At 48.3% G+C, this 26,759-nt stretch overlaps 1 protein-coding gene across 11 annotated transcripts in view; it reads left to right on the top strand.

Annotated features, from left to right (window-relative positions):
• The first annotated feature begins 1,032 nt into the window (after positions 1–1,032).
• Positions 1,033–26,759, top strand: part of FAM193B (family with sequence similarity 193 member B) — a 31,285-nt gene continuing 5,558 nt past the window's right edge. Inside the window, exons 1-8 of one of the 11 annotated variants that reach the window (XM_068536461.1) lie at positions 1,174–1,259; positions 1,878–2,341; positions 7,429–7,489; positions 14,947–15,189; positions 16,007–16,238; positions 17,442–17,829; positions 20,492–20,693; positions 21,607–21,846. In XM_068536461.1, the coding sequence (XP_068392562.1) occupies positions 15,076–15,189; positions 16,007–16,238; positions 17,442–17,829; positions 20,492–20,693; positions 21,607–21,846 (1,176 nt within the window). In that variant the 5' untranslated portion in view covers positions 1,174–1,259; positions 1,878–2,341; positions 7,429–7,489; positions 14,947–15,075. The other 10 variants (XM_068536460.1, XM_068536462.1, XM_068536464.1 and 7 more) reach the window with 10 other exon arrangements.

Raw genomic sequence — 26,759 nt, 5'->3', positions numbered from 1 at the left:
AAAAAAAAATAGTCCTTGCTCCCTTGGGTTGGGCCAATGTCAGAATTCTGCCCTTGTTGATGGGTCAACAGCAACTCTACATATAACCACCATATGGTTTCAGGCCACCACTGGCCCTGGCATGAGACAAGTTGCACTCAAAACTATTTTAAAAAATTTGTACTATACGCATGTCATATATTCAAAAAAGAAAGGGAGGGAAAATATCCCAATTTTAACAGTTAAATACATAATCATCACATTTTTTTAATGTTCCTTTGCGTACCACTCAAAATCCTCTCGCGCACATACCACTGTTTTGGAAACACTGACCTAGTACATGCCCCAGTCATCTCATCTTTATCACACTTGTAATTGTGTATTTAAGTGTCCACTCTCCCCAACAGACTGAGAAGGTGTGTCTCGCTGTCCCAAGCACCAAACGCTGGACTCCCCGTGGACCATACACTGAAAATACGAATCTAGACAATCCCTTTGTCCCTTTCAGCTCAGGCTGTCCACGAGCCCATGAGTTCTGGCTGGCTGATGTTGAGCAACCATTTCGCCTTTTGCAGCCTCGGTTTTCTCCGCTGCAAAACGGGAACTACTGTACCTGCCACTCAGTGTAGGTACGAGGGCTCAGGTCATGGCTGTGAAAGTAGCGTAGCACTATAGAAATTACGAATTCACTCATCCATTTAACAGTTATTAAGCGCCCAGGGCCGTGCAGCGCGATTACTACAGCGCACACCCTCCCCTCGCGCAGGTCTCATCCCTTGGATCCTGGGATGGGGAGGGCGTTTCCTCACCAGGTTCACTCTTCCGCGGAACTCCGGGTGGTGACCTTACTCAAAATGGCGCAGGCAGCCTCGGGGGCTAGTGCGGCGGCGCGGACTCCGCGTGCCCTCTGACCTGCTGGCAGCGGCGGAGGGGGTGCCGGGCGCCGCCATATTGGCTGTTGTCCTGCAAGGGGAGCGGCGGCGGCGGCGGCGGCGGCGGCGGAGGTGGAGGCGGCGGCAGAGGTGGAGGCGGCGGCGCGAGTGAAGCGAGGGAGCGGCGCGAGCAGCAGCATGACTCGGAGGCGGAGCAGGCCGAGTGGCGGCGCGGGCCGGCGCGAGCGGGCGCGGGCCGCGGGGCCGCAGAAGCCCCAGGCGCCGGAGCCCCCGCCGCCGCCGAGCCTGGAAGCAGGAGCGGGTGCAGGGCCCCCGGAGGCGCCGGCGGAGCCCTACCGCGACGGCCCCAGGGAGGAGGACGACCCCAATCTGGCTCCCGGTCCCCAGGTAGGAGCGAGCGAGGCGAGTCTGGCTGCTCGGGCTCTTTCACCTCCCCGGAGCGGGGCCGGGACGGGTTTGGGGATGGACCATCCTCCCCCGGCTGGGGCCAGAGCCTTACCCCCTGGGCCAGGGCTGAGGCTTTCTCCCCCAAGGCGGGAGTGGAGTCTGGATCCTTTGGTCCAAAGCCGAGGCACGGCACGTCCTGTTCTCCTGAGACCAGGCTTCCTGCCCTCTCCCGCCGCCTCCGGGAAACGTTCTGGTCGCACACCCACACTGGGACCGCGCACCAATCTTGAGGCCACAGCTTAGCTCTGTGCCCTTTACCTCCCCTGGGCCCACCTGCTTCCCCACCCACCCACAGGCCACCTCGGGGCGCTGGGGCCTGGAAGGCTGCAGCCTCTTCCCTCTCCCCCCGGGAGCGGCTCCACCCCTTCCCCTCGCTGCCCCCTCAGCAGCTGTGCCCCCAGCATATGTCTCCCGGGGCCTCCCTCCTCTCCTTGCCCAGCAGAGCAGTTGCAGCAGACAGTCAGGCTGCCCAGAAGACTATTTGGTGGGGGCTCCTGCACCGAGGTGGAAACCCAGCAAAACCTGCTCTTTCTCCCCTGTATACCCCCGACCTACAAGGCGGCCCACCCAGACCCTCAGATCCCTGGGTTTGGCGAATCCTGCTGAGAGTGAGCAGTAGGAGGACTCTCCAAAGCTTCCAGTTTGCCACCTGGGAGAAGGTCACTTTGATTTGAGCAAAGGAGATAATAGGAGGTACCCTGCCGATGTTCACTGCGAAGCTGGGGTGGCATGAGCCACAGTTGCTCTGGGAGGGTTATGGCACCTGGGGCTGGGTGGCTCGCCCTAAGCTTGCTCTGACAAAAGAGTTTTGAGTTGGTTTTTTGGATGAGCCTGCCAAGGAAGGCAGGCTCCTGCAGGAGTCTTGGAGGGTCGGATGCAGCGCCGGATGAGGATGAGGCGTGGCAGAAGATGCGTTTGGCTCTGCAGACACTGCATCGGGCAGCAGGGGACTCTGGGAGGCTGGTGCAGCCAGAAGGCATGGCTCTTGACAGCTTTCTAGTAGAATCTCTGGAATTGTGCATGTGAGTGGGGATGCTGTTTGGGGTACCATTCCCAGAAAGCCTTCCCTGACCTCCCCAGTTGCGTGAGGTGCCCCCTCTGTCCCACAGCCCCGTGTGCTCCCTTCCGGTAGCACTCCCCATTCTACAATGAGATAGTCTGTTGATGTGTCTGTGCCCCGCCCCCCCCCCCCCGAACTTTGAACTCCACTGGGGCACAGATCATGCCATCTATCCCTGATCCTCCACACCTAGCCCTGGGCCTTGCTGACACAGAGTAGGAATAATTAGGTGAATGAGAGAGAATGAATCCGTTGAGAACCTGTACTTATTGTAACCCAGTTTTGATACTGGTCTCCTTTGTGTCTCAGATCACAATCAGATTTTTAATTAATGAAAATGTCACCACTTATTGAGTGTCAGAAGCCCCACCTTCATCCCCACCCCTACCCTGGGCTGAGACTGGTTCTAAAGGATTTGACTCCTCAGGTTGGACCCCACCCTTGCCTGGTCTGACGTCCCACCCTGAAGCTGCTTTCCCCTCTAGCCTTCTCTTTCCCTTCTCTGGGCCCCCTGGGAGTGCTGTTCTCCAGAATGGGATAGTGGGGGAGGAGAGAACCAGGGAGTTGTCTTCTCTCTTTCCCATTCAGGGTCCCCTACCACTTAACCAGCCTATAGTATTCATGGCCAGAAAGTTTGGTTGATGGCTTAACCATTTAGTTTTTATATAGGACACAACTTTAACATGTAGGTTCCTACCTACTCCACTGCTTGACCTGCCAATTCATTCATTTATTCATGCTAGGCACTTTACATACCTTGCCACTACCCCTGTGTTCTCCTCAGCATTTAGCACAAAGTGATGAGTTAGCTATTGGTGTAATTATTGATCTGCTTTTGCTGTGTAAACGCTGAGAGTGCAGGAACCAAGTCAGTCACCATTGTACCCCTATGCCTGGTGGTTAACAAATTTTAATGAATGAACTGAAGGATATAAATACTATTAACCCCATTTTTCAGATGAAGAAACAGAAACTCAGAGAAGCTAAACATTTGCCCAAATAACTCCTACTATAGGTGCCCCCACTACCACCAAAAACAGGACACTCTGTGTACTGTGGGGTATTTAACAGGGCATTTTTTTACTCTAGCCTCAATAGGTGAAACAAACTGACAAACTCTCCTCTGATTGTGCCCCATTTTTGTTGGGGAAGGGGGTTCTGGGTGCCAGAAGCAGGCCTTTGTGCCTTGGTGAAAAGCACCTGCTGAAAGAATTGGGATCAGTCATTGCTCTACCCACAGGCATACCTTTGGTGAGGATCTCTGGCTCCCACCACCACTTAGAACCCTATCTTAAATACTTAGAGTGGGTAAGTAAGGTGAAATTCAGTGTCATATGCCAAACCGAAGCCAAAGATGGCAAATGAGATCACTTTCAGTCCACATACAGGTTTAAATGCCTCAAGTCACATGTAGTTTTGTTTCTGTTTTTGTTTTGATTTGAGCCAGTATTTTTAAAAATCAAAGGTTTCCCGCAAAACTAGATTTGTGCCATCTCTTAAAATAAAATCTGGTGCTCCTGGGCCCACATTTCCAGGAGGCAGTAATCTGCAGTCTCTGAGAAGTGTCTGCCCTCTTTATCATATGAAGGACACCTGATCTGTGCCAGGCCTTGGGCCAGCTGGAAATGCAGAAGTGAATCAGCCGTGGTCCCTCCTCACAAGGGGCTCATTTGGTCTAGAGAACAAGTAAATGGTAGTTTGCGGTAAGGCTAGAAGATCATTACTTCCTCTGAGTTAAGGCTCATAGGCCACTCTGATTGCATCCAGTTTCCTTTGCTCATTTTCATAACCTGTACACATTTAAATGCAGGACTTTGAGCTTAATTTGAATCCCAAAAGTCCTTACTTCTAATTGATTAGACCACTAAACTACATTGATACATTCACTAAAAACCCAAATCCTCATTTATTTCACAAGAAGACTAAAACAGTTACAGCCTTCTTAGCAAAGAAAAAACAACAAACCCAACTTACAAAGCAGTTGGAGGAGGCAGTGAGACGTAGTATTTAATGTTACAGACTTGGGGTGAGCTTCCTGCTCAGTCTCCTAGCTTTGTTGCTGTGGGCATGTTTCTTCCCTTCTTTAAGCCTCTTCCACAACTTCACCAGAGAATGTGGAGCAACCCACATAGCACCTAGTGCTCCTCACGCCAGAGCTAGAATTGGACGTGGCGTGTGGCAGGGAGCCATTTGGCCATCCAAAGCCTGAGTGTTCTCACCTGCCAGCTCTGCTGGCTGTCTCTAGTTCTCTTGGACCACTCAGCTTGTAGTCCAGGTGCACACTCAGTAAACCCCCAGGAGACTTGCTAGACTGTAAACTGGCATTTATTTGGTGGGGGTTGAGCTCATCCTGCCCTTCCCATTTCTCATCTCTACAGCATCACCTGGGACTTTGCCCAGCCTAGTTTAAAGGAACTGTAGAGACCTGGCTCCCCCACTGCTCAGAGTTAAACCTGCTCCCTCATGGGACTGGAGTAAATGATCAGCCAGTATCTTTATTAAATCATCTCATTATGTTTAATCCACTCAGCAAGTATTAACGATCTCTGTGCCAAGGCCTTTATTTGGGGCACACAGATGAATGAGATAATCCCTATACCCTGAGACTTCCCCCTTAAAATCACTGCCCACCCAGCCATTTTCATTGCAGTTAGGAAGAAATGGTACTGAGGAGAGATCCTTGTCACCTCTGGTTCTTTGTAAGCCAGTAGAGATTCACTATGTAGAAATGCCAAAAGTCTTTTTAAGATGAAGACTTACCTACTAAGATTTTAAAATTTTAAGTTTCCAGACTTCCCTGGTGGTCCAGTGGTTAAGATTCCGAGCTTCCAATGCAGGGGGCATGGGTTCATTCCTGGTCAGGGAACTAAGATCCCACATACCATGTGGTACAGCGCAAAAAAAAAAAAAAAGTAGTTAAAATTTTAAATTTCCTTAAAATGTCCCAGAGCTATAAGCTAAATAAATGATATCAGATGTACTATTAAGATCCTAACATCTTTACTTACTAAACCTAGAATTTTTGAGAGCATGGGCTATGTTTTAATTTATTTTTGGTGTATTTATTACGCATGGTCCTATGTGTTCAATGAATGGCTGTTAAACTAAATTATAATAAAAGAGATGTTAGGTTTCTAGCACTTTGTTCTTATCTGCCCGCACTGCTAGGCCAGGCTGGCAGGCAGTCATTCATTCAGGCACATTGCACACACACCATGCCCAGCCTTCCTCTCACCTGACCTGGCGTTCATTTATTCTACCAACACTAATGGACACCTGATCTGTGCCAGGCCCTGGGCTAGCTGGGAATGCAGAAGTGAATCAGACATGGTCCCTGCCCACAGGGACTCATGGTCTAAAGAACATGCATATAATAATTGCAGTTAGGCTAGAAGAGCATCACTTCCTCTGAGGTGAGTCAAATCCTAGATCCTAGTACACGCCTTTAGAAGTATTTCAGCCTTTTGGGGTTCTTTTTTTATGTATACAATGACAGTGATGCTGGGCTCACACTAGGGTTTAGCAAGTACTGCATGTCAAGCACTGAGCATAAGTGGTAGCTGTGATTATTATAGATGCTTTGTTCTGAGGATGCACAGACGTGCTAGCCTAGAAAAAGCTTCTCAGAGCTGAGGCTTCAAGGTCAAGTAGAAGGTCCTCCAGAGAAGGTGAGAGAAAGTGTCTAACCAAAGCAAACAGCATAGACAAAGACCCAGAGACCAGAACTGCCCAGCTCATGGAGAGTGGTGAGAGGTCTGGCTGGAGAGTTTCGCAGGTTCTTGAAAACCAAGAGGTTTGGGCTTTATCCTGTAGGCAATGAGGAATCAATGAAAGGTTTTAAGTAGGAAAGTGAATGTGATGTGCTTCATTAAATTCTCTCTGATAGCATGGAAGTAATTCTCAGTGGGAGAGGCAGCTGTGATTGCTTGATTCTACCTCTCCCTCACCCCAGCCTAACTAATAATCAGATCCTTTGTGCTTTGCTGGACCCTATCCCAAACCTAGAGTCTTTAGGTCTGGAGCCCAGGATCTATTGTTATTAAATTGCCCCAGGTGATTCTGATGTGTGGCTGGGCCTGGGAATTGCTGAACTGAGGGTGCCATGGGGATCTTTGCGGAGGCCTAGGCTATTCTTTAAAGAATGGGGCTTCCTGGGGGAGGAGAGAGCTTTTCCATAAGCAGGAGAAGAAACAGCCTTAGTTTTTTAAAAAACAAACTTTTCCCAGTTCTCCAGTTGTTGCCCATATTCTCCAACTGCTAATCTTTCTTCATGTATCGAAACACATGCTGCCACCTCTACTGAATGATTGGGATGCAGTGATTCATGAGGCACAGGCCCTGCCCTTGAAAAGCTGTCTTCTGTGGAGAAGACAGATTTTAATAATCAGGATACACGTGATAAGCTCTCTACAAGAGACATGTAAAAAAGTGTTAGGGCATCCCAGAGCAAAGCACAGTTTATTTTGCCTGTGGACTTAGGAGAATGTAACACCCAAATTGAGCCTAAAAAGGAAGAGGCAGAGGGAACAGTATGAGTGAAGATGTGAGTGCTTATGTATTGGAGAAAGGGAATGGATATTGTGGCAAGGAGTGGTTAATGGTTCTTCGTGGCAGAATATGCAGAGCAGAGAAGGACTGAGGAGAGGCATGCTTGTGTCCCGGGAAAGGCCCAGTGTTTGCACCCTTCAGTTCTGTGCCCATGTTCCCACCCTCATCCTTCAGACTCTAGGTGGATGAACATGGTGCAGTCCTATAGGCCACCTGTCCTTTATTTCCTACCCAAGGCTCTTAGCTATCCAGATCCCTTTGTGGTTTCCCCCTCCATTCTGAAGTGAATAGATATAGGGAAACTAAGGCAGAAAGAAGGGCCCAGAAATATTGAAGGTTCTTATTAGGAAGTTGCAGCAAGAGAATGTGGGCTGAGGGGTGGGGGGGTGGGGGTCAAAGAGACCTTGAAGTTCACCTGTCTAGTCTTCTGTCCTGTGCTTCAAGTAATAACTTTGGATTGGGCAAGTCTCACTTAGTAAGTTTCCCTGTCATTTCTTCCAGGACAGAAGAGGAAAGAAACTAACGGGTATTGAGCACCTACTGTGTGCCAGGCCCAGGCCAGGTACTTTATATAATTTATTTCCTTCTGTCCTCACAACTCTGTGAAGTATGGTTTTATTCTCATTTCATAAATGAGGAAATTGAGGCTCAAAGAAATTCAGTAATAATCCAAGATCATACTGAAAATGGCAGAACTGGGATTTGAACTCACAACAGTCTGTCTCCAAAGTTCATACTCTTCCACCCAATGAGAACTCTGTGTTGCCATTACAGAGTAGTCGGTAATAAGGTTTGCCCAAGGTTCCAGGTAAATAAGAAGCAGCTTAGGCCTTCCTGTTGCTGATTGCACCCAGGAGGCAGGTTTGACAGATGAACTAGCCTTGGTGGGTAGGGGGCCCCTGGGGTCAGAAAGACTCACTGCCCTATCCTTGACTCAGCTTGTACAACCAAAGAGAATTCTCCACAAAGTGGCTTTATGTTGTGAAACTACTGTCTTACCTCCTGGAAGGACCTGAGCCAACAGCCTGAGTGGGAGTTTGGGTGAAAGCTCCAGGGCACTGAGGTTGTATCAGCTCCCTAAGAATTAACTACACCTCTGATGGCCAGCAGTAGAATGGTCTGAGATTCTTAGCACTGATGCCCTCCCATTAGTAGCCTGGAGTGACGCAGCCATGTGTTTTCAACATGGTATGTCGGGAAAGGGGCTGTTTGGCTGTGTTTTAGTTTCTATCCTTTGTGTAGAGCAGCTGAGACATGAGCCAGATGGGCTTTAAGGATTCGTTCATTTATTCAATGAATGCCTACTATGTGCCGGGCCCAAGCCAAGCCTAGTTCCTGGACACACTTAAATGGCTGCAGTCTACTCCCTGCCCCCAAAGAGCTCCCATTCTACCAGGATTTGGAGTAGGCAGAGGATATGTCTATGGCACAATGTGATAGGTGCTATACTGAAATAATTCTACTCAGCCTGGTCCAGCAAAAGCTTCAACGACCTTTGACCAAGATTTTAGGGGATAAGTAGGAATTTCCTGAGGAGTAAAGCTGAAGTGCTGGGGTTTGAAGGGGCAAGGTGTATCTGAGGAACAGTATGAGTAGAACCTATGGCTCTCAGGTGTTAAGCGTGGAAATGGAGTATGGAGAGGTCAGCTGGGGCCGAGTTATAAATGCCAGGGGCCAAAGGGTGCCATGGTAGCGAGCTCCACCGGAAAGGAGCCTACAGATCAAAGAGAAACCAAGGTAGGAAAGAGGAGGTAAAGGAAAGAGATCCTCAAACTGGATAGGTATGTGAGAAGGCACATAATAAGCTTATATTAAGTAGAGAAGCCCAGTGTCCTAATCAGTTTTTAATTTATGTATTATTTTGTTTATTAATTATAATTGTATGTTATTTTAATATGTGTTCCTGCCTGATTCTCCAAAATGAGTATGAGGCATCCTGGGAGTTTGGGAGCATTGACAACCCCGTGCATGAACCTGCCTGGTTTATGCATGTGTTCTTAAGGCAGGAACTCTATGGTTCCCAGCACCTAGCACAATGGTTGGCACCAGGTAGGGGCCCTGAGAATGTTTGTTGAATGAGGGAATGAATGGGTGAATGGAAGAGTGAGTGGTAATGACTGAGCTGATAAGTTTTTCTAGGCTGAGGATTAATCATTTTCTCTGCTTTTGGAAGGGAATTTTAACTGTTGTCCTCTGCCTGCCTCAGTGACAAGGAGGCTTTTGGAGTTGGGTGACTTGAGAGTAGAGTGCTCTACTGGGCCACTTCAGAATAGAATTTGGAAACTGTTGCAGGGCTGCTGGCTAGATACAGCATGTGTCTTGGGGGAATCCTCTCAAACATACACAAACTCTTGGGAGTAAAAAGAATCCATGAAAGGAATGAGAGCAGGTTTGGTTCTGGAAATTAGATCCAGCTTCAAGAGCAGTCCTTGACAGCCATCTGGCCTAGTGACACATAATTCCCAAGTTGTGGCCAGAAAGTTTGAAGTGCAAAATTTACTCATGCCCCCAGAAAGCTATCCAGATATGCCATGAACTGCTATATGGTTGTTAATAATCACTATTGCTTATAGTGCACCCACTGGGTGACAGGCACTGTTAGATGCTTTACATCAGCAGTTCTCAAAGTGTTTGGTCTTGGGACCCTTTTACATTCCTAAAAAATTTTGAGGACCCGAAAGAGCTTTTGTTGGTTAAACTATTGATATTTACCAAATTAAGTATTAAAGCTGAGAAAGTTTAAAAATATTTAGTTACTAATTCATTGCAGAATAACAATATTAAACCTATCACATTAACATAAATAACAACTTTAAATTAAAAATAACAATTTTCCAAAAAAATTAGTGAGAAAAATGGTCTTGTTTTCACTTTTGCAAATTTATGTCTGCCTTAATAGAAAGAAGTTAGATTCTCATATATGCTTCTGTATTCAGTCTGTTGCAATACATTATTTTGATTGAAGTATTTAAAAAAAAAAATCCAACCTCACACAGATACGTAGAGAAAAGTATTTTGATAGCCTTTCCAGATGATTGTTTGTATTCTTCTTTGCAGTATGGAATCTGAGACCATATCAGTAAAGTCTTTATACTCATTTACATTAAAATCTGTTGGTTCACCTAACACTTTGAGCGGACTTTATACCAGTGCATGATTCTGTAACATTATGCTTTGATCATTTGGAAAGTAGGTTCACTGAGTTATGTATATCTTCCAAATGTTTTCCTGTTTCATTTTATAATATCAAAAGATAACATTTGTTAATATCACCATCAATTTCATCATAAAGTCTTTAAGTATTGGGAAGCTGTCAAGCTCATTGTTGTAGATACAACTTTTCCAAAATTCTAATTTTCTCCTAAAACTTGAATTTTATCATTGACCATAAATACAGAGTTGTTTTCCTTGAAGTGACAGGCTCGTTTTGGTCATTTTTTGAGAAAATGTCTGCCAATAACCCAAGTTTGAATAACCGTAGTTTGTCAGTCAGTCATTCTTTGAAGTAAAAATGGTGTTCCATGAAAAAATTGGCTTCCCCTTTCTTTGATTTTATCTCTTTTTTCACAGGAAAAACTAGAATGTCTTAGCATAATGCTTCTCAGACAAAGAAAAGTCTTGGGCCTGGTCAGGTGAGGGAGCAGGTACTGGTTTTAATGGCTGCACATGTCAGCCTCCTGGGCTGGGAGTGGCCACAGTCTAGGGTTCCCCTGGCTCATTGACTGCTCTGGGGATGTGCATGCTACAACACCGATCCCCTGTGTGAGTAACCCCACACTGTCCAGAGATTTGGGGTTTGCTCAGAGAATGAAGCAGAATTATCTTGGAGCTTTTTTGAGCAGATCCCAAATCTAGAGAACCACTAGAACCTTTCCTTTCTCTCCTCCATGTTTTACCTAAGGCTAGACCGGAATCTGGAGAGGCTCTGAATTTAAACTGAGGTAATAAGGAATAAGTAGCTGTTGCCCACGGTTGCTGGATTTAAGAATCAGTTCCATCAGCCTTTGTGATGAAGAAACATGGTTGGAATTTTCATTCATTCGATAAACATTTATTGATTATGTTATTCATGTGGGAATCCTGTGCCAGGTGCTAAAAAGTACAGCTTGAGAACAGCTAGTTGAAAGCCTGAATTGACTACAGGGGATAAGAAGTCATGATTGCCAGGAATTTGGAAAATGGCAGGAGATTGCAGTCAAAGGGAACTGTGAACCAAGAGCTTTTCTCTGCCAAAGCAAAAATTTGAAAAATCTGGTAGTATTAACTGTATATAATATCTCCAGGGATTGGAATTCCCACAACCCTCTGGCAATTAAAGTAGAGATGAAAATGTCAGAGGGAAAAGTCCCCAGGCTCCACTGGGAGTTTCACCCAGGGGCAGGCACCAAAGATTAGAGTTAAGACAGCTTTGAGGGTGGCCCCCAGAACTACCTGGGCCTAGAAAGAAAGAATCGAGTATACCAAACTCAAGACAGTGGATAAGCTAGTTTCCAGTGTAGACTTATTAAGAACAGACCAGCCAAGGGGCCTAGATAATAGATTGAATACCTCCTGTATGGATCCCTTGAGCTAAGTGCTTTGCATCTCTAATGTCACTTAATCCTCTGGGCAACCTTATGCAATGTAGGTGGTATATCCCTGCTTCAGATTGTACTTAATTAGCTTTCCAGGCCCTGTGTTTCTTCCTTTAACTAGAAAGGCAGCCTGCCCTGTAAATTCACTTCCATTGATGGCTATTCTTATTTATCATGTGTACCATTTTGGCTCTAGGGAAAGTCATGTTATTTCCATGAATGTGGAATCTCATTGTAATCCCCAAGGAATGCAATCTTCCACTCTTCCACACTTGAGATTGGAACCATTTGGGTGGAGGTCCAGGGTGGGGAGATGGCCTTTTTCTGTGGGAAACAGTAATTTCAAGCAATGTCTCACCAAACTGCCTGCCAGCTGTATTGCCATGGGGACACTTAACAAATCTGATTTAGCCACTATGTGCCCAGCTGAGCCTGTGCCCTGTGCTGTACTGTGAGGGATACAGACAAGAATCAGATCTGGTACTTGCCTTCTAAGAGCACAATCTAGTAGAAGGGACAGATAAATAAGTTAAGTGGAAGGCACAGATGTTGTAACAAAGGCACAATGTGCTGTGGGGATATGGGAAGGAGAGGTGAATTATAAGAGGGAATCTCTAGGAAAGCTTGGGTGAGATTGGACCTAAGCTGGGCCTTATTTAAGCCTTGCCCTTCTACTTATTGGTAAATGTGGGGAGGAAGGGGGTTGTAGGCAGAGGATCCCCTTTAGCAAAGGCATGACATAGGAGAGTACAGGAAGTATTTGGGGGACTTAAGGAATGACTTCATGGAGTGAGGACAGATTAAAATGCCTAAAAATCACCTTCAGTTCATTGCATGTGAGAGACTCTTGCTTTCTCTTAAAATACAGTGATTGTATATTCTATATTTTCAGTCGTAATCCTGATTTTAAATACTGTTTCCCATTGCCCCCATCATGTTCATAATTAGTGCCATATGTTGAGCAACATATATGCCTGGCACTAGGTGCTTTATCACAATGCTCACAGCCAACTCTGCAAGTCAGGACTTAATCCCATTTTATAGTTGGAGAGACGTAGAATAAGTAGAACTTGCCCAGCATTATACAGCTGGTAAGTGATGGAGGCCCAGGATTAATGCCAAAGTGAGTGTTGTTTCTATTACACCCCAGCACCTCCCACAAGTTCTCTGGCACTAAGTACAGTCACATTGATTACATATTTAACTTATAAGAATTCTGTTTTCACTTTTAAAAGAAAACAAAAAATCACTTATTACACATTGTCATTTACATTATACATTTGAATTCTTGGTTGTACCTACAAAACCATATATACTGTACTTTACAGGCTATATAAAAAATTTCGAGAATAATTTTACTCATACAAGATTTTCATCTTATGTAATAACTATAGAACCTAACACTGAAATGAAATGAAACCCCATTGTAGTAAAATTACACGTCCTGGTGTTTGCCTTAAAAATATGGTCACTTTTCTATTTCTCACAGGGAAAGGGACTTGGGCATTGACTTCACCTCCTCCTTCTGGAGTTACTGTGGCATTTTGTAGCTATGGAAAGTTTCCTGGGTACACATCTCAGAAAGGCTTCCCTTGCCGTAACTTATCTGACCACCATCCTTCTCCATCAGCCTTCCACCCTTTCCATGAGATACCCATCACCAATGGGTTCTAGAAACCTATATTCTTTTGCAGCTGCCATTAAGCAGCTGACTTGCTCACTGAAATGTCCCCTTGGCACAGACTGTTTAGGCAGCATCTCACATGAGTTCCTATGTAAGATTCCTTTCTTTCTCTCTCTCTCTGGTACTCTTTTCCAAGGTCCTTGTACTTCTGTAAATGTTTCAGTATGCTCCTGGTACTGCTGTTTGATTCCTTTCTTTTTCTAGAAACCAGGGACCCAGGTCAGTGTAATTGTAACATTACAGATTTAAGGATACCCTGATGCCAACTTATTGTGAGAAGGTGATTTTATTCGAAAAAGATGATGCCATTTATTTTATTGGTAGGATGAAAATGATACCCTTATTAATGCCTTTGCTTAGGCTTCTGCAAATACCTGTTACCTAGTGGTGGGTAAGTTTGGAAGGTATATCAGTTAACTACTGCGTGTAACAAACCACCCCAAAACTTAGTGGCTTAAAACAATACTATTTATTATTTGTCATGAGTCTCTGGGTTGACTGGGTGTTTCTGCTGATCGGGGCCTACTTGGCTGATCTCAGCTGTGCTCACTCGTGTATCTGATCTGCTGGCCAATCAGCTGGGAAGACTCAGTTTTCCCCACATGTCTCTCACATCCCTTCAGCAGCTAGCCTGGTCATGCTTACATGGCATGGCAGGGGTGCGAGAGCGAGCAAGACCAGCCATGCAAGGAGGCAAGTAGAAATGCATACACACTTTTCAAGCTTATGCTGGCAGCATGTTTGCTAACATCCCGTTGGCTGAAGAAAGTGACATGACTGTCAGAGTGAGAAGGGACTATAGTACAAAGTTGCAGGATATAGGAAAGCCATTAATTGGGGTCGTTAGACACAATCAGTCTCCCAGTCAGTACCCCTCAATGTGACAGAAAACCTATAGACATATTTCTAGGTGAAGTTTGTCCTAGAAGGGAAAAAAAAAATCCAAATAATAATTACTGTGTACTGGGACCATGCTATCGGCACGCACAGGGCTAGGTACTTTCCCTATCTAGGCACCAACCCTCACAACAACTCTGCAAGGTAGGTAGGAAATCAGAGCTCAGGAAGTTCAATAACTTGCTCAAGGTCACCCAGCTAATTTGTGGTCAAGGAAGGATTAGAATGCGTGTCAGTCTGACCCCCAAAGCCCAGGGTTTTTTCACCATACCTCACTGCCTCTCAGAAGCACCAGGGTTTGCCTTACCCTCCAACTCAGTTTTCAGCTGAGTTGATACTCTTTGACTGGCTCCTCCAAAATGCTGCTGTGATCCTAATGGAAGTGTGCAGCTCTTCAGGAAACCTACATGTTCCCCCAAACTGCGTTAACAAACATTTTTTCTTTCAGGTGGGGATTGGTCTATAGACTTCACAGACACCCAAGGATTGTGGTGTCTCCCAGACATGCCAGAGAAGGAAGGGCCATCTTCTCATTAACGTTCAAGATTTGGGGACATCGGGGCATTAGGGCATTTGAGCATGAGCTTTGGAGTCACCCTCACTAGGGTTCAAATCCTAGTTCACTCACTAACTCTATAACCTTGGGCAACTTATTTAACTTCTTGAAATCTGTTTCTTCTTTTAAAAAAAAGAGAAGAATGATAACACCTAGTTTGCAGAGCTGTTACAAGGACTAAAATTAGGTAAATAAAGTGCCTAACCCAGTGCCTGGCACGTAATAAGTGACGTCATTAGTATTATTAATATTATTTCTAAGCAGAGCCCTTCCCCTTCTGGGAAACCCTGTTTCTGTCTGTTGGACAGGTTCCCCCCACCTTCAGCCAGTCTGTGCAGACTTGCTGCCTGCTGTGTCACCGGGAACGCAAAGGCTGGGAAGAAGGCCCTTCCCAAAATGGACTGGTGTTGCAGGGTGAGAAGCTGCCCCCTGACTTCATGCCAAAGCTCGTCAAGAATCTCCTAGGCGAGATGCCTCTATGGGTCTGCCAGAGTTGCCGAAAGAGCATGGAGGAAGATGAAAGGCAGACAGGTCGAGAACATGCAGTGGCGGTAGGTAACCGCTGAGAAGGGGTCCCTGAATGCAGGAGCACTGCCTGCCCAAAGAAGTCAGGCTGCTGAGCCGTTGCTGCCTTGTCTCTCAGGTGGCTCTCCTCAGGCAACACCTATGCCCAGGTGCCAAGAGGCTGCTGGGCTGCATCCACACAGCATTAGCAGCTCGGGTTCACATTTGGGGGAAGAAAAGAGAGGTTTCAGGCAGCCCACCAGCCCCTGAGGACAGTTCACAGTGTGAGGGCCGGCTCAGATGTACTGGTAGATTGAGATCCTGACCCTTCCCTGTGACTGTGCTGCCTTCAGCTCTCTGGCAGCTCAAAAGCCAACCAATATGATGTGGAGGGCAAAGGTCAGTTTGAGGGTCTGCAATGTGCCTCCATTAGAAGGCTTCCAAGATGCCTAGGAGCTGTCTAAGTGCCATCTCCTGAATCACAGAGGTCGGACTTCTCATTTCTTATTCCCCCCAGCCCCTCTCTTTTACCCAGAATCAGTTCAGCTTCGGGACTCCTAATTTAAAGACTGTTCCTCTCCTTGCCAGCTCTCAGGACTCCCCAAAGGCCCACAGTTGACAGGCAGTCTCTGCCATTACCAGAATCTCTCTCATCATATCCACATACTTCACTGGGAGCACCACAGCCCCTCTTGGCAAAGGCCTGGCCCGCATTTGCCCTTGCACCTTTAGTTGTGGGAATTGTGCTTTGGCCATGGCATGGGGGCCTGGAGGAGGAGGTGTCCCTGGGGAAGCTGAGGCAGCAGAGGGTTAGCTCTGATGTTTCCTCTTTTACCATGAACCTTTTTCTTCCCCCTTCCCCAGATCTCCTTGTCACACACATCCTGCAAATCGCAGTCTTGTGGGGGTGACTCTCATTCCTCTTCGTCCTCCTCTTCATCGTCCTCATCCTCGTCCTCCTCCTGCCATGGGAACTCAGGGGACTGGGATCCCAGCTCGTTCCTGTCAGCACATAAGCTCTCGGGCCTCTGGAACTCCCCGCACTCCAGTGGGGCCGTGCCAGGCAGCTCGCTCGGGAGTCCTCCTTCCATCCCTGGTGAGTCTCCAAGCTCGGAAGACAGCCAGGCCCCATAAGTGGAGAGAGCTCTGTTTTCCTAACCGCTTTGTTCAAACAAATCAGAAGATCGGTTATTAAAATATTGAGCTGGCCGAAGAGTTCGTTTGGGTTTTTCCATAACATCTTGTGGAAAAACCTAAACTCTTTTGGCCAACCCAATAAGTAAAAGTGGAGCTGTTCTGGTGGAAGCCAAGCAGGGAATCTAGCCCTTGACTGTCTTGGTGGGAATCCTTTCCCCGGCACTGGCTCTGATAGCTGTTCCCGTTGGATCCAAGAGGGGACCTGGTAAGCACTGGCTGAACAGAAAGTGAAGTCTGGAAGGGCCTTTAGGGAATTAGGAATCAGATCATCTGACTCCTGCAGCAGCACAGAGGGCCTGGGTGCCTCCTTTTCTCCGTCTAGGGGATGGGTGCTTTTATAAAAGCACTGCACTTCCATCCACAAGAGATTGGCAGTGTGAGCTGCCTTGATTATTAGCCAGTTTTGCAGCTGTGTAAGCCTTTTTTAGACCCTGAGATAACGCTTAGTGACCCAAAGAAAAAATCTTGGGTTTTTGATGTACTGTGTAAATATGAATTACTGTCTGCTTCTAAATGGAGGACCTGAATTCTTCAAAGTGGTGCTGCCCCCAGAATTGTAAGTTGAGTAATGCATAATTCCAGTTATTTTGGTGCATAAGCCAGAGAGAGTCATCAAAGCCTTTTCCCACTTGTCCTCTGAAATCTGGGGCCAACCGGGAGTCTGGCATACCCTGGCTGCCTCAGTCCACGTGGCCCAGAGGCAGAGCCTCAACTTGCTGCTCCACTGGCTTCTGTAGATCCTGCCCTGGGCCTGAGGAATGCCTGTTGACAGGCAGGTCCTAAAGAGGCACTGAGAGACAGAACATGTATCCCCTGTTTATGCCAGCAGAGGTGTTGTGGCCTTGCATGGGGCTGGCATTCCTGGTGCCTTCTCTCTCAGGCCTGGGCTTCAGCCTGTCCAGCTGCTGCCTGAAGAGAAATCTCTCCAGCCCAAGGTACTGCTGGGCTTTTCCGAAAGCTCACAAGTCCACCATGCTGAAAGGCTGTGCCCAGGCATGTTCCCTCTGGTCGCAGTAAGCAGGATGCTGCAGCAATGAGCCGTTGGGCTTCCTTCCCAAGATCTGGGCTCCCACTGACACCTCTCTCCCCCATCCGCCCACAGGTGAGGTTTTCCCCATCTCGGAGCACCACCGGCACTCAGACCTCACTGCTCCACCTAACAGCCCCACCGGCCACCACCCCCAACCAGCGCTGCTGATCCCATCTCACCCTGGATCCTTTGGCTCACCACCCCACCCGCACCTGCTGCCCACCACCCCGGCAGCACCTTTCCCTGCCCAGGTTTCAGAATGCCCTATTGCCGTGGCTGCTGCCCCCCACACCCCAGGGCCATGTCAGAGCCCCCACCTTCCCTCCACTAGCATGCCGCTCCTGAAGATGCCTCCACCATTCTCGGGTTGCAGCCACCCCTGTAGTGGGCATTGCAGCGGGCACTGCAGCGGGCCCCTCCTCCCACCACCCAGCTCTCAGCAGCTCACTAGCACTCACAGGTAAGTGAGTGGCGCAAAGAGCAAACTCCCTGACAGCTTGAACTTAAGAGTTTTGGGAAACTTTGCAAAGGGTACCTTTGGGATAGAAATTAAAGGGTAGACTGTGTTTATGTTTTTTCCATAGTTCAATTATAAAAGAAATATGTGTTTATTATTTAAAAACTTGGAAAAATTTAGAAATGTATAAAAATTTTAAATATATAAAAGAAGAAAATAATTCCTGGCAACCTAAACTTTAACACTGCAGTACATTTTCTTCTTGATGTTCTTTTTTTTTTTTTTTTTTTTAATATTTATTTATTTATTTGGCTTCGCTGGGTCTTAATTGCAGCATGCGAGATCTTTAGCTGCGGCATGCAGGGTCTTTAGTTGCAGCATGCGAACTCTTAGTTGTGGCATGTGGGATCTAGTTCCCTGACCAGGGATCGAACCCAGGCCCCCTGCGTTGGGAGTGCTGAGTCTTAGCTACTGGACCACTAAGGAAGTCCTGTGATGTTTCTATATATAAATAATATATATAAATAACAAAACGAGGTCCACATTCTATATATTTTTGTGTGTGTATACCATGATCATTTCCCCAGTTAAAATTCTTCAGAAAACTTTTCAGTGGCCACATAATGTCTTATTGTACAGCTCTAGCATAGTTTATCATTCCCCTATTCCTGGATATTTAGGCATTTCTAGTTTTTAACTGTTATAGACTAGGCTGTAATAAGCATTCTTGCACACAAATCTGTTTGAGTCAGGAGTTCTGTCCTTAAGATAGATTCCTAGAAGTAACTCTTAAGTACTGAGAAAGTTTATATTTATATAATGAAAGATACAATTTTTTGGAGAAGATAGATTTATCTTTTTATATTGTAAATCACATGTGTGTGATTTTTGGCCACGCCTGGCGGCATGTGGGATCTTAGTTCCCTGACCAGGGATCGAACCCGTGCCGCCTGTAGTGGAAGCTCGGAGTCTTAAGCACAGGATCTTAAGCACAGGACCGCCAGGGAAGTCCTCTAAGCACCTTGATAATGATTCCTTCCCCATGGAACCTCCCTCACCTTCTCCCATCTCAGAAGGTAAGAAAGGCACCAGGGTATGGGGGTTGTCAGTTTTTATAGGGGTGGGTAATTTCATAGGCTAATGAGTGGGAGGAGTGTTCCAGCTCTTTTGGGAAGGGGCGGGATTTCCAGGAATTGGGCCACAGCCCACTTTTTGATCCTTTTGGTCCATCTTGGAACTGTTATGGTGCCTGTTGGTGTGTCATTTAGCTTGCTGATGTGTTACAGTAAGCATATACAGAGGCTCAAGGTCTAGTGGAAGTTGACTTGTGTGCCATCTTGGACCCATTTGATTCTAATCAGTTTATGTCATGTCCTTGGGATATGTCCTGCCCCCTTCCCTCCTGTTTCATTCCCTGCTCAGAGATTTTACTCCCATATTCTTATGGGAAGCAGAAGGGCGGTGGTCTGTCTTCTGTAACTGCTTCAAGGCTGAGTAGGAGTGTTGACCCACCCCTGCTCCTTGCCCCACCCTTCCTCCTTGCCCCACCCTTCCTCCTGCCTCCCTTGGCCCTAGCCCTGGGGCACTCCTACTGCTGATAGCCAACCCAGAGCTCTGACTCTTCTGGCTCCAATTCTGGGACCTTGCAGGCCTGTCTCTTCCTTACCCTGGGAAAATAGTCTATATTACAGGATGCTTCCGGAAAACCAGAGGCAGAGCAGTGCAGTGAGAGAGCGTGAGCTGTGTACACAGACTGAGTCCTAGCTGATCCTTGGGCAAAGCAGTGAAGCACTCTGAGCCTTGGCCTCCTCCACTGCAATGTGGGGATGGCAGCACCTATTTTGCAGGATTTGGGGAAATATTAGAAATATTATTAGAAATAACATGCTGTATACAGTATCTGGCGCAAGTAGTAGCTCTTAGAGTCTGTGGCCCACAAGGCACATTTGCTTTCTTAACTTCAAGGCCCCATGGCTAAGGCAGCTCTGTCCAGTGATTCAGACTCAATCATAAGGACCTTAGAGGGAATTCCCTGGTGGTCCAGTGGTTAGGACTCGGCACTTCCACTGCCAGGGTCCCAGGTTCAGTCCCTGGTCAGGGAACTAAGATCCCACAAGCTGCGTGGCATGGCCAAAAACAAACAAAATAGGGAAAAAAGGACCTTAGTAAAAGGACATTGACCTCCTTTGGATGTTCCAGGGAGCCATCAGTCCACTAATCTGTTCAGACACGTATTTACTGAGCGCCTACTGTGTACAAGGTTGTTATGCTACACACTGGGACCCAAAAATAGAAGTGGCATAGTCCCTATTCTTGAGGAATACACACTCTGGTCTGAAAGACAGATGGGTAAACAGACCATCGCTATAAAGCATGATAGTAGGATAGAAGTATACCTGGCGTCCTCAGAGTCCAGGAGGCTCACATGGTAGGCGTGGGCAGGGGAGGCACAGGGAACCTTTCCAGAATAACGCCATTGAGCTGGGCCCTGAGGGACAGTGAGAGTGTTTGCCCTGTTCTTGTGAGGCTCTGATTTAGTCTGACTGCCTTGGCCTTTGTGGGATGAGGCAGATGAAGGTGATGGTGGGGATGCTTCCTGGGCTCCTCGTGGCCTGCTCCTGCCCTGCCCTTCCTCACCTTTGGGCCTGTCTTTCTCCCCCGTCAGCAGGGACCCTGGGTGCAAGGGGCACAAGTTTACCCATAGTGGCCTGACCTGCCAGCTGCCCCAGCCCTGCGAGGCAGACGAGGGGCTGGGCGAGGAAGAGGACAGCAGCTCAGAGCGTAGCTCCTGCACCTCATCCTCCACCCACCAGAGAGATGGGAAGTTCTGTGACTGCTGCTACTGTGAGTTCTTCGGCCACAATGCGGTGAGTGAGCCCTGCCCAGGCCAGAGCGGGCTTGTGGCCAGCCAAGGGGAGCCAGAGGAGCACCCTGCTCTCCCCGAGGCCCCCTTGCTCATGGGGCTAATAATTGCGCTTGGACCCTGTGAGTCCTCACACCAGTGTCCACTCGCTTGATCCTCACAGCACATTGGTGAGGTAGAGATTTCTTAACATTTTGCTGCCTTTGCTCTTCTCATGGTTTCTCTTAAGATTCACTTTTTTTCCGTAGGCAAAAAGAAAGGAGGTGGCAGAGGAAAGCTATGATTCTGATGAGTATGTATACGTGTGTAATCACAGAGAAGTGAAGGCTTGTGCATGATGAAGGCAGAGTGGAAGCAAAGGCTCTCAGTCCCCAGTGTGAGAGCCAGCCGAGGGACAGGTAGTGAACACAGATGGTGCCAGGGAGGAGGCTCAGAGCAGAGTACATGCTGTCTCTGGACGGGGAGAAAGCAGTTCAGAAGTCTCATAAGGTGAAGAGGAAAGGGCTGCTGGCTAAGGGAGAGCAGTTGAGGACAGAAGAAATGAAAGTAATTACATTGCTGGTCACCTTTGAGCTAGCGGTTGTTATCCTCATTTTAGAGATGACAAACTTGAGGCCCACAAAGACTCAGTGAACCTGCCCAAGGTCATACAGCTTCTGAGTGACAAAGCCTGGGCTCAAACCTGCTTTCCTGGCTCCCAAGTCAGTGTGCTCCCAACACTGCTGCGTACCTCTCACTCCCTCCACCCACCACTGCCTTGGCTCCGGGCCTGGCTGAGGGTGAAGCCATTTGGTCTTAGTGGCTGTGGTAGAAAGAACAGTTGTCTCGCTTCTCACCACATGTTTGGTGCCAGCGGGTGGGAGTGTTACGGGCTTCCCAGGCCCAGGGTGTAACGTCAGCACCTCCCCCTCCCCCAGCCACCCGCTGCCCCGACGAGTCGGAATTATACCGAGATCCGAGAGAAGCTCCGCTCAAGGCTGACCAGGCGGAAAGAGGAGCTGCCCATGAAGGGGGGCGCCCTGGGCGGGATCCCTGGGGAGCCCGCCGTGGACCACCGAGATGTGGATGAGCTGCTGGAATTCATCAACAGCACGGAGCCCAAAGTCCCCAACAGCGCCAGGGCCGCCAAGCGGGCCCGGCACAAACTGAAAAAGAAGGTGGGTGTGGCGGGAGCCCAGCTCTACCACCTCTTCTCCCCGAGGAATCCCTCGCCCCCAGGACTTTTGGGGCATGAATGGTGCTGGCGGCTCTCTGCTCTGGGAAGGTCTGAATAAGTTTGGGAGGCATCAGGGTGAGGGAGCCTGGGGGCCAGTGATTGGAGGAAAAACAAGTCATAGTGTCAGAAGCCGCTTGCTGGATTCCTCAAAGCCCAGGATTTGCCTTAGTCAGGTATTCATTCAGCAAACACTTCTGCAAATACTGGGAGCTAAAATATGATGCAGTTAAGTTCTCACCCTGGAGAAACTCAGTCCAGTGGAGAGACTGACACAAAACTGGACAAGCACGTTAGTGTGTGACAAGTGCTGGGTTGAGGGAAGCCCCCCGTCCTGCCTGGGCATGCTGGAAATGGCTGTACCACGAGGCTGCCTTGGGAGCTGAGTCATGGGGAGTGAGTACAGATTCATCAGGAGGGCCCTCCTGGCAGCGGCAATAGCACATCCACAGCACCTTTGTGAAGCCAGAGCTCAAACCCAAGAGAGGCAGGAGAGAGAGTGGAGGTGAGGGAAGGGCCTCGTGGGCCCTGCTTAAGGGCTTTGACTTGATCCTACAGCTGCGGGGGTGGGGGGGCGTCGCTGGAGGGCTTTAATCACAGAATGCACTTGCCAGATTTGCATCCCAAGATGACCGTGTGGCAGTATGGAAGGTAGCCTGGAGGGGTGATACTCCAGGCTCGAGAACCAAGAACCAGGGGAGAGATGATTGATAGTGGGCCTGGAGCAAGAGAGATGGGTTTTTCAGAGGAGGCAAGTGATCTGATTGCAGGACAAGGAGATGACGGAGTCAGGGATTATCTCCCAGGTGTTTGCTAGGGTGACTGTCAGGATGGCGTACCTTTAATGAGCAAGGGTGGAATTGGCAGAAGACTGGAAATTCAGTTGGGACACGGTGACTCGGAGATTCTCATGAGACGTCCAAGTGGAGATGGAGGTGTGGGGCTGGGAGTTGCTGGCATGGGGATGTAATTGAAGCCATGGGAATGACCCAGCCTGAGGGCTGAGTGAGCTCCTCCCAGAAGGCTGAGGATAGAACCAGGGGAGCTATTCCTGGGCAGCCCTGCTGCCAGGCGAGCACCAGAGTTTGATGGCTCATCCCCTGCCACCTCATTACCTCTTGGCCTGCCTGCCCTCAGCTTTGTCTGCACAGTGCCACACTCAGGAGCTCAGCCGAAGAGAATGGGTTTGACAGCTAGCTAGCTCCAGGTCCTGGGTGGTCAAACAGCCCTGGTGCTCTGGAAAGCAGCAGTGATTCTCCATCTTTTTCCAAACCAAAGGACAAACCAGGACCCCTTCCCTGCAGCCTGAAGTAGTAAACCAAAGGGTCCCTCCACTGCCTTCAGAAAATGGTCAGCATTTTCTGTCTCCTAGCCAGCGTTGCCTGGCCAGAAGTGTGCAGTGGGCAGCAGTGGTCTCTTTGGCCTTTCCTGGCCTCCCAAGGCAGTGGTTCCCAGTTAGGTCCCAGCAAGCACACTTCACATTTCCCAGGCCTGGTGTGCTTTTCATAAATCGCTATGCCTGGATATCCTTTCTCCTTCATGTCTGCCCCCTCCTTTTCCTTCTGAAAACCTCCTCCCAAGCCCAATTCATATGTTTCCTTCTTTGCAGTCTTCCTCAGGTAACACCTTACGCTGTGCTACGGCTGCACCTCGCACATCTCTCTAGTCTGCCTTTTATCATTCTCTACTCACTCGTTCAGAAACTTCCTGCACAGCTACTGTCTGCCCTGCCCAGTCTAGAGGCCAAGATACAACACAGAAGCGGGTAGTTCTGATGTCCTGTAACTAGCGATCATGGTCATTATCTGTTTATACATCAACCTCCTCCCCGGTACCCTTCCTCCACCTCCCAGACTTAACTGCAGTCCACCAAAAACACAGCTTCCACAAGAACCATCCACCCACTACCCACCTGGGGAGACAGGTAAAGCTGGGTATTTTTCTGCTCCCTCATCAATTTCCGGACCATGACTCTCTCTCTCTCATGTCCTAACCCTTGCTGCTTTGAAACCAACCCCTGGCTGTGTCATCTACAACCTCCCACCACCACTCTTCATCCACTGAAGACTGTCACCTGTCCTTCTTCTCTTACCTTGACCATCATTCATTCACTCTCCTACCAGTCCTTAGTTCCTTGCCCGGTTGCCCTTCCTTTACACCCGCTCAGAAGAACCACAGTCCTGGGTTCGACCCAAGCCTGCCTCTCCCCTTCTACACCTTGAGGAAGGCACTGGATCGAATCTATCTGTGGCACCCAGGCCGAGTGGTCTCCCACGTGCCTGAGCCCCCCACTTTGCTGCTCTCTAGTCTTCTGGCTCCTCGTCACTTCCATTCTCCCCAGTCCCTTTGTCAGACGTCCATTCTGCTCCAACTGCCAGGCTCTCCCCACCCCCACCTTATTTTTTGGCAGGATAACCTTACTGTTTCAACAAGGATTAAAAGCCAAGTGGACAGGCACTCTTTCAGTGTCTTACCACCCCACCTGCAGACTTCCTTCTTGTCATGAGGGAAGAGTTAGCCCTTTTCCTACCTAAGGCCTGTGCAGTCCTTCCTGCCTCCTCAGTCTAACACCAGCTTCCTGCTGTGTGGCTCCAGCCTCTCTGGGCTGTTTCCCGTCAGCAGTTCACTGTGCCCAGTACTCTCTTTTTTTGAAAGCAGACTGTCCTTTGAGCATACAACCTCACACCACCCCAGTCTCTTTCCTCATCACAGAAAGATGTCATCTGCATTTACTCTGCAATTGTCAGCTCACCGCTCCACAGAGCCACCAATGAGTTCTTTGTTGCCAAATCATTCTCTCCTGTTCCATCTTCTTTTCCACTAGGCAACATCTCACACTTTGTTTGTTCTCCTTTTCAAACACTGTTTTCTTTGGCTCCTCCAACTCAGCCAAGTGGGGGTGGGGAAAGGGCAATGGGGAGGCCACATTCTCCACATTTCTCACTTTTTCTCTGCCTTCTGTCCTGTCTCCTTTGTGAGTGCCTCTTCCTCTGCCTGGCCCTCCCCCTTGAGGACAGGTCCTTGGGAAACAGCCATCTAGATAGTGTTGCCTCCCAGGTCATTATGTCCACCTATTTCCTTCCTGCGCTTCATGGTGACATCTCCTACTGCTGCTGGGCACCTCCTCACAGATGTCCCGCAGGTACCCAAACTCAGCATATCCCAAACTGAGCTTGTCATCTTTGTCGAAAGAGCCCGCTCTTCCTTCTCCGTTGTCTGTCTAGTTAACGGCACTACCATCCACCCAGTTGCCTGAACCAGAACCCCAGGTGCCATCCTGGGAGGACTACATCATGGTGATGGAGAGCAGCGGGCCTTGGAATTGGACCCCAGTTTGAAACCTGGCTCTGCCATACTTGCTGTATGACCTTGGGCAAATCACTTAACTTCTAAGCCTCAGTTTCTTCCTCCATAAAATGAGAATAACCGTAGAACCTAATTCAAGGCTTTTGCAAGAATAAAACAGAGTGATGCACAGAAAGGTTGGGCAGAGTGAACGCTTCGTCAGTGTAGCTGCTGCAACAGCAGTAGTGGTTGTCGATGTTGATTTCATGACTCATCTCATTCTCTCTCCCCACCCGTAACCAAAAGTCCTGGCTGTGCTACCTCCCAAGGAGCTCACACCCTATTGCCACTGCTTAAAAAGCCTTCAGTGGCTGAACATTGCCCTTAGGGTCAAATCGTGGCTCAAGCATGTCCTGCAGGGCTCTTGAGGATCCAGCCCCTGCTTAGCTTTCCAGCTTCATCTCTCAGTCTGCCCCTCTGGCCTTCCTGCCCACTCCCCCCCACCAGAAGAAATCTGTCTGTGCTCCAGCTGTCCCTCTGAATGTTTGCATTCCCTAAATATTTCGCCTGTTCCCATTTCCCAGCCTTTCTATTTCCTTTTGTCTAGAAAGTGCTTGTCTCACACTTCCCGGGATAATCCTGTTCACCCTTCAGTGCTCAGGAGATACTACCTTCTCTGGCAACCACCTCCTGATGGCCCAGTCTGGGTTCCCAGAGCACTCTGTGCTTTTTTCCCTGTACCTCTTGTCACTGGCACTCAGAATTAAACAGCCTGTTTTCATGTCCGTCTCCCCTGGCAGATTCAAGTCAGTGAGCAGAGACTGTCTCACGCATGGCTGAATTCCCAGTGCCTCATAGAGTCACAAGTCAAAAAATGAATGTCAAAGGATATTGAAAAACACAACTTCTGAAGATCACCCCTGGGTGTGCTTTCCTGACTCTGCCTCTTAATTAGCATGTAATCTTGGGCCAGTTCCTTATTCTTTCCAAAGTCGAGTTTCCTCATCTGTAAATTGAGGATAACGACACAGCAAGGGCAGTTGTGAGGATTAAGTGAGACAACATGGGGAAGTACCAGGCTCATGGTACATAGCAGGAAATGCGTGGATCTGTGCTTTCTCCTTCTCTCACTACCAAATTATACATGATTCCACGTCACTCCCTCTACAGCAGTAGTTTTCAGTCTTTTGTAGAGAGCAAAACTCTTTTCTGCAATTGAAATCTTCCATGGAACCTCAATTCCTAACAAATAAAAGCAAAGCTGTTCTAGTGCAGAGGAGGAGCAGAGTGAAGGGCCTTCCAGTTCTTTGTCCATCCCCATGGCCTCAGAGCTCTGTAGCATTGAACTCCACGGCACACAGCTGCTCTAGACTGTTTCTCTTCCTCACCTGAGTACCACATTGCCAAGGCAAAGCCTTATTAGTGCCCAGGGAAAGGGGCACACACCCACTCAGGTGTCCTCATAGTGACCCTCTGACGTATATAGGTTGGCAGTTTTTCTCCCAAATTTACAAATGGAGATTTTAAGCTTCAGGGAGAGTAAGTGATTTGTCCAAGGTCCCACAGTTGTGG

This window comes from Eschrichtius robustus, chromosome 2 (assembly GCF_028021215.1).
Source record: "Eschrichtius robustus isolate mEscRob2 chromosome 2, mEscRob2.pri, whole genome shotgun sequence".
Taxonomy (NCBI): domain Eukaryota; kingdom Metazoa; phylum Chordata; class Mammalia; order Artiodactyla; family Eschrichtiidae; genus Eschrichtius; species Eschrichtius robustus.
The sequence above is the reverse complement of the archived record's forward strand: the minus strand, read 5'-3'. Positions and strand labels throughout refer to the sequence as shown.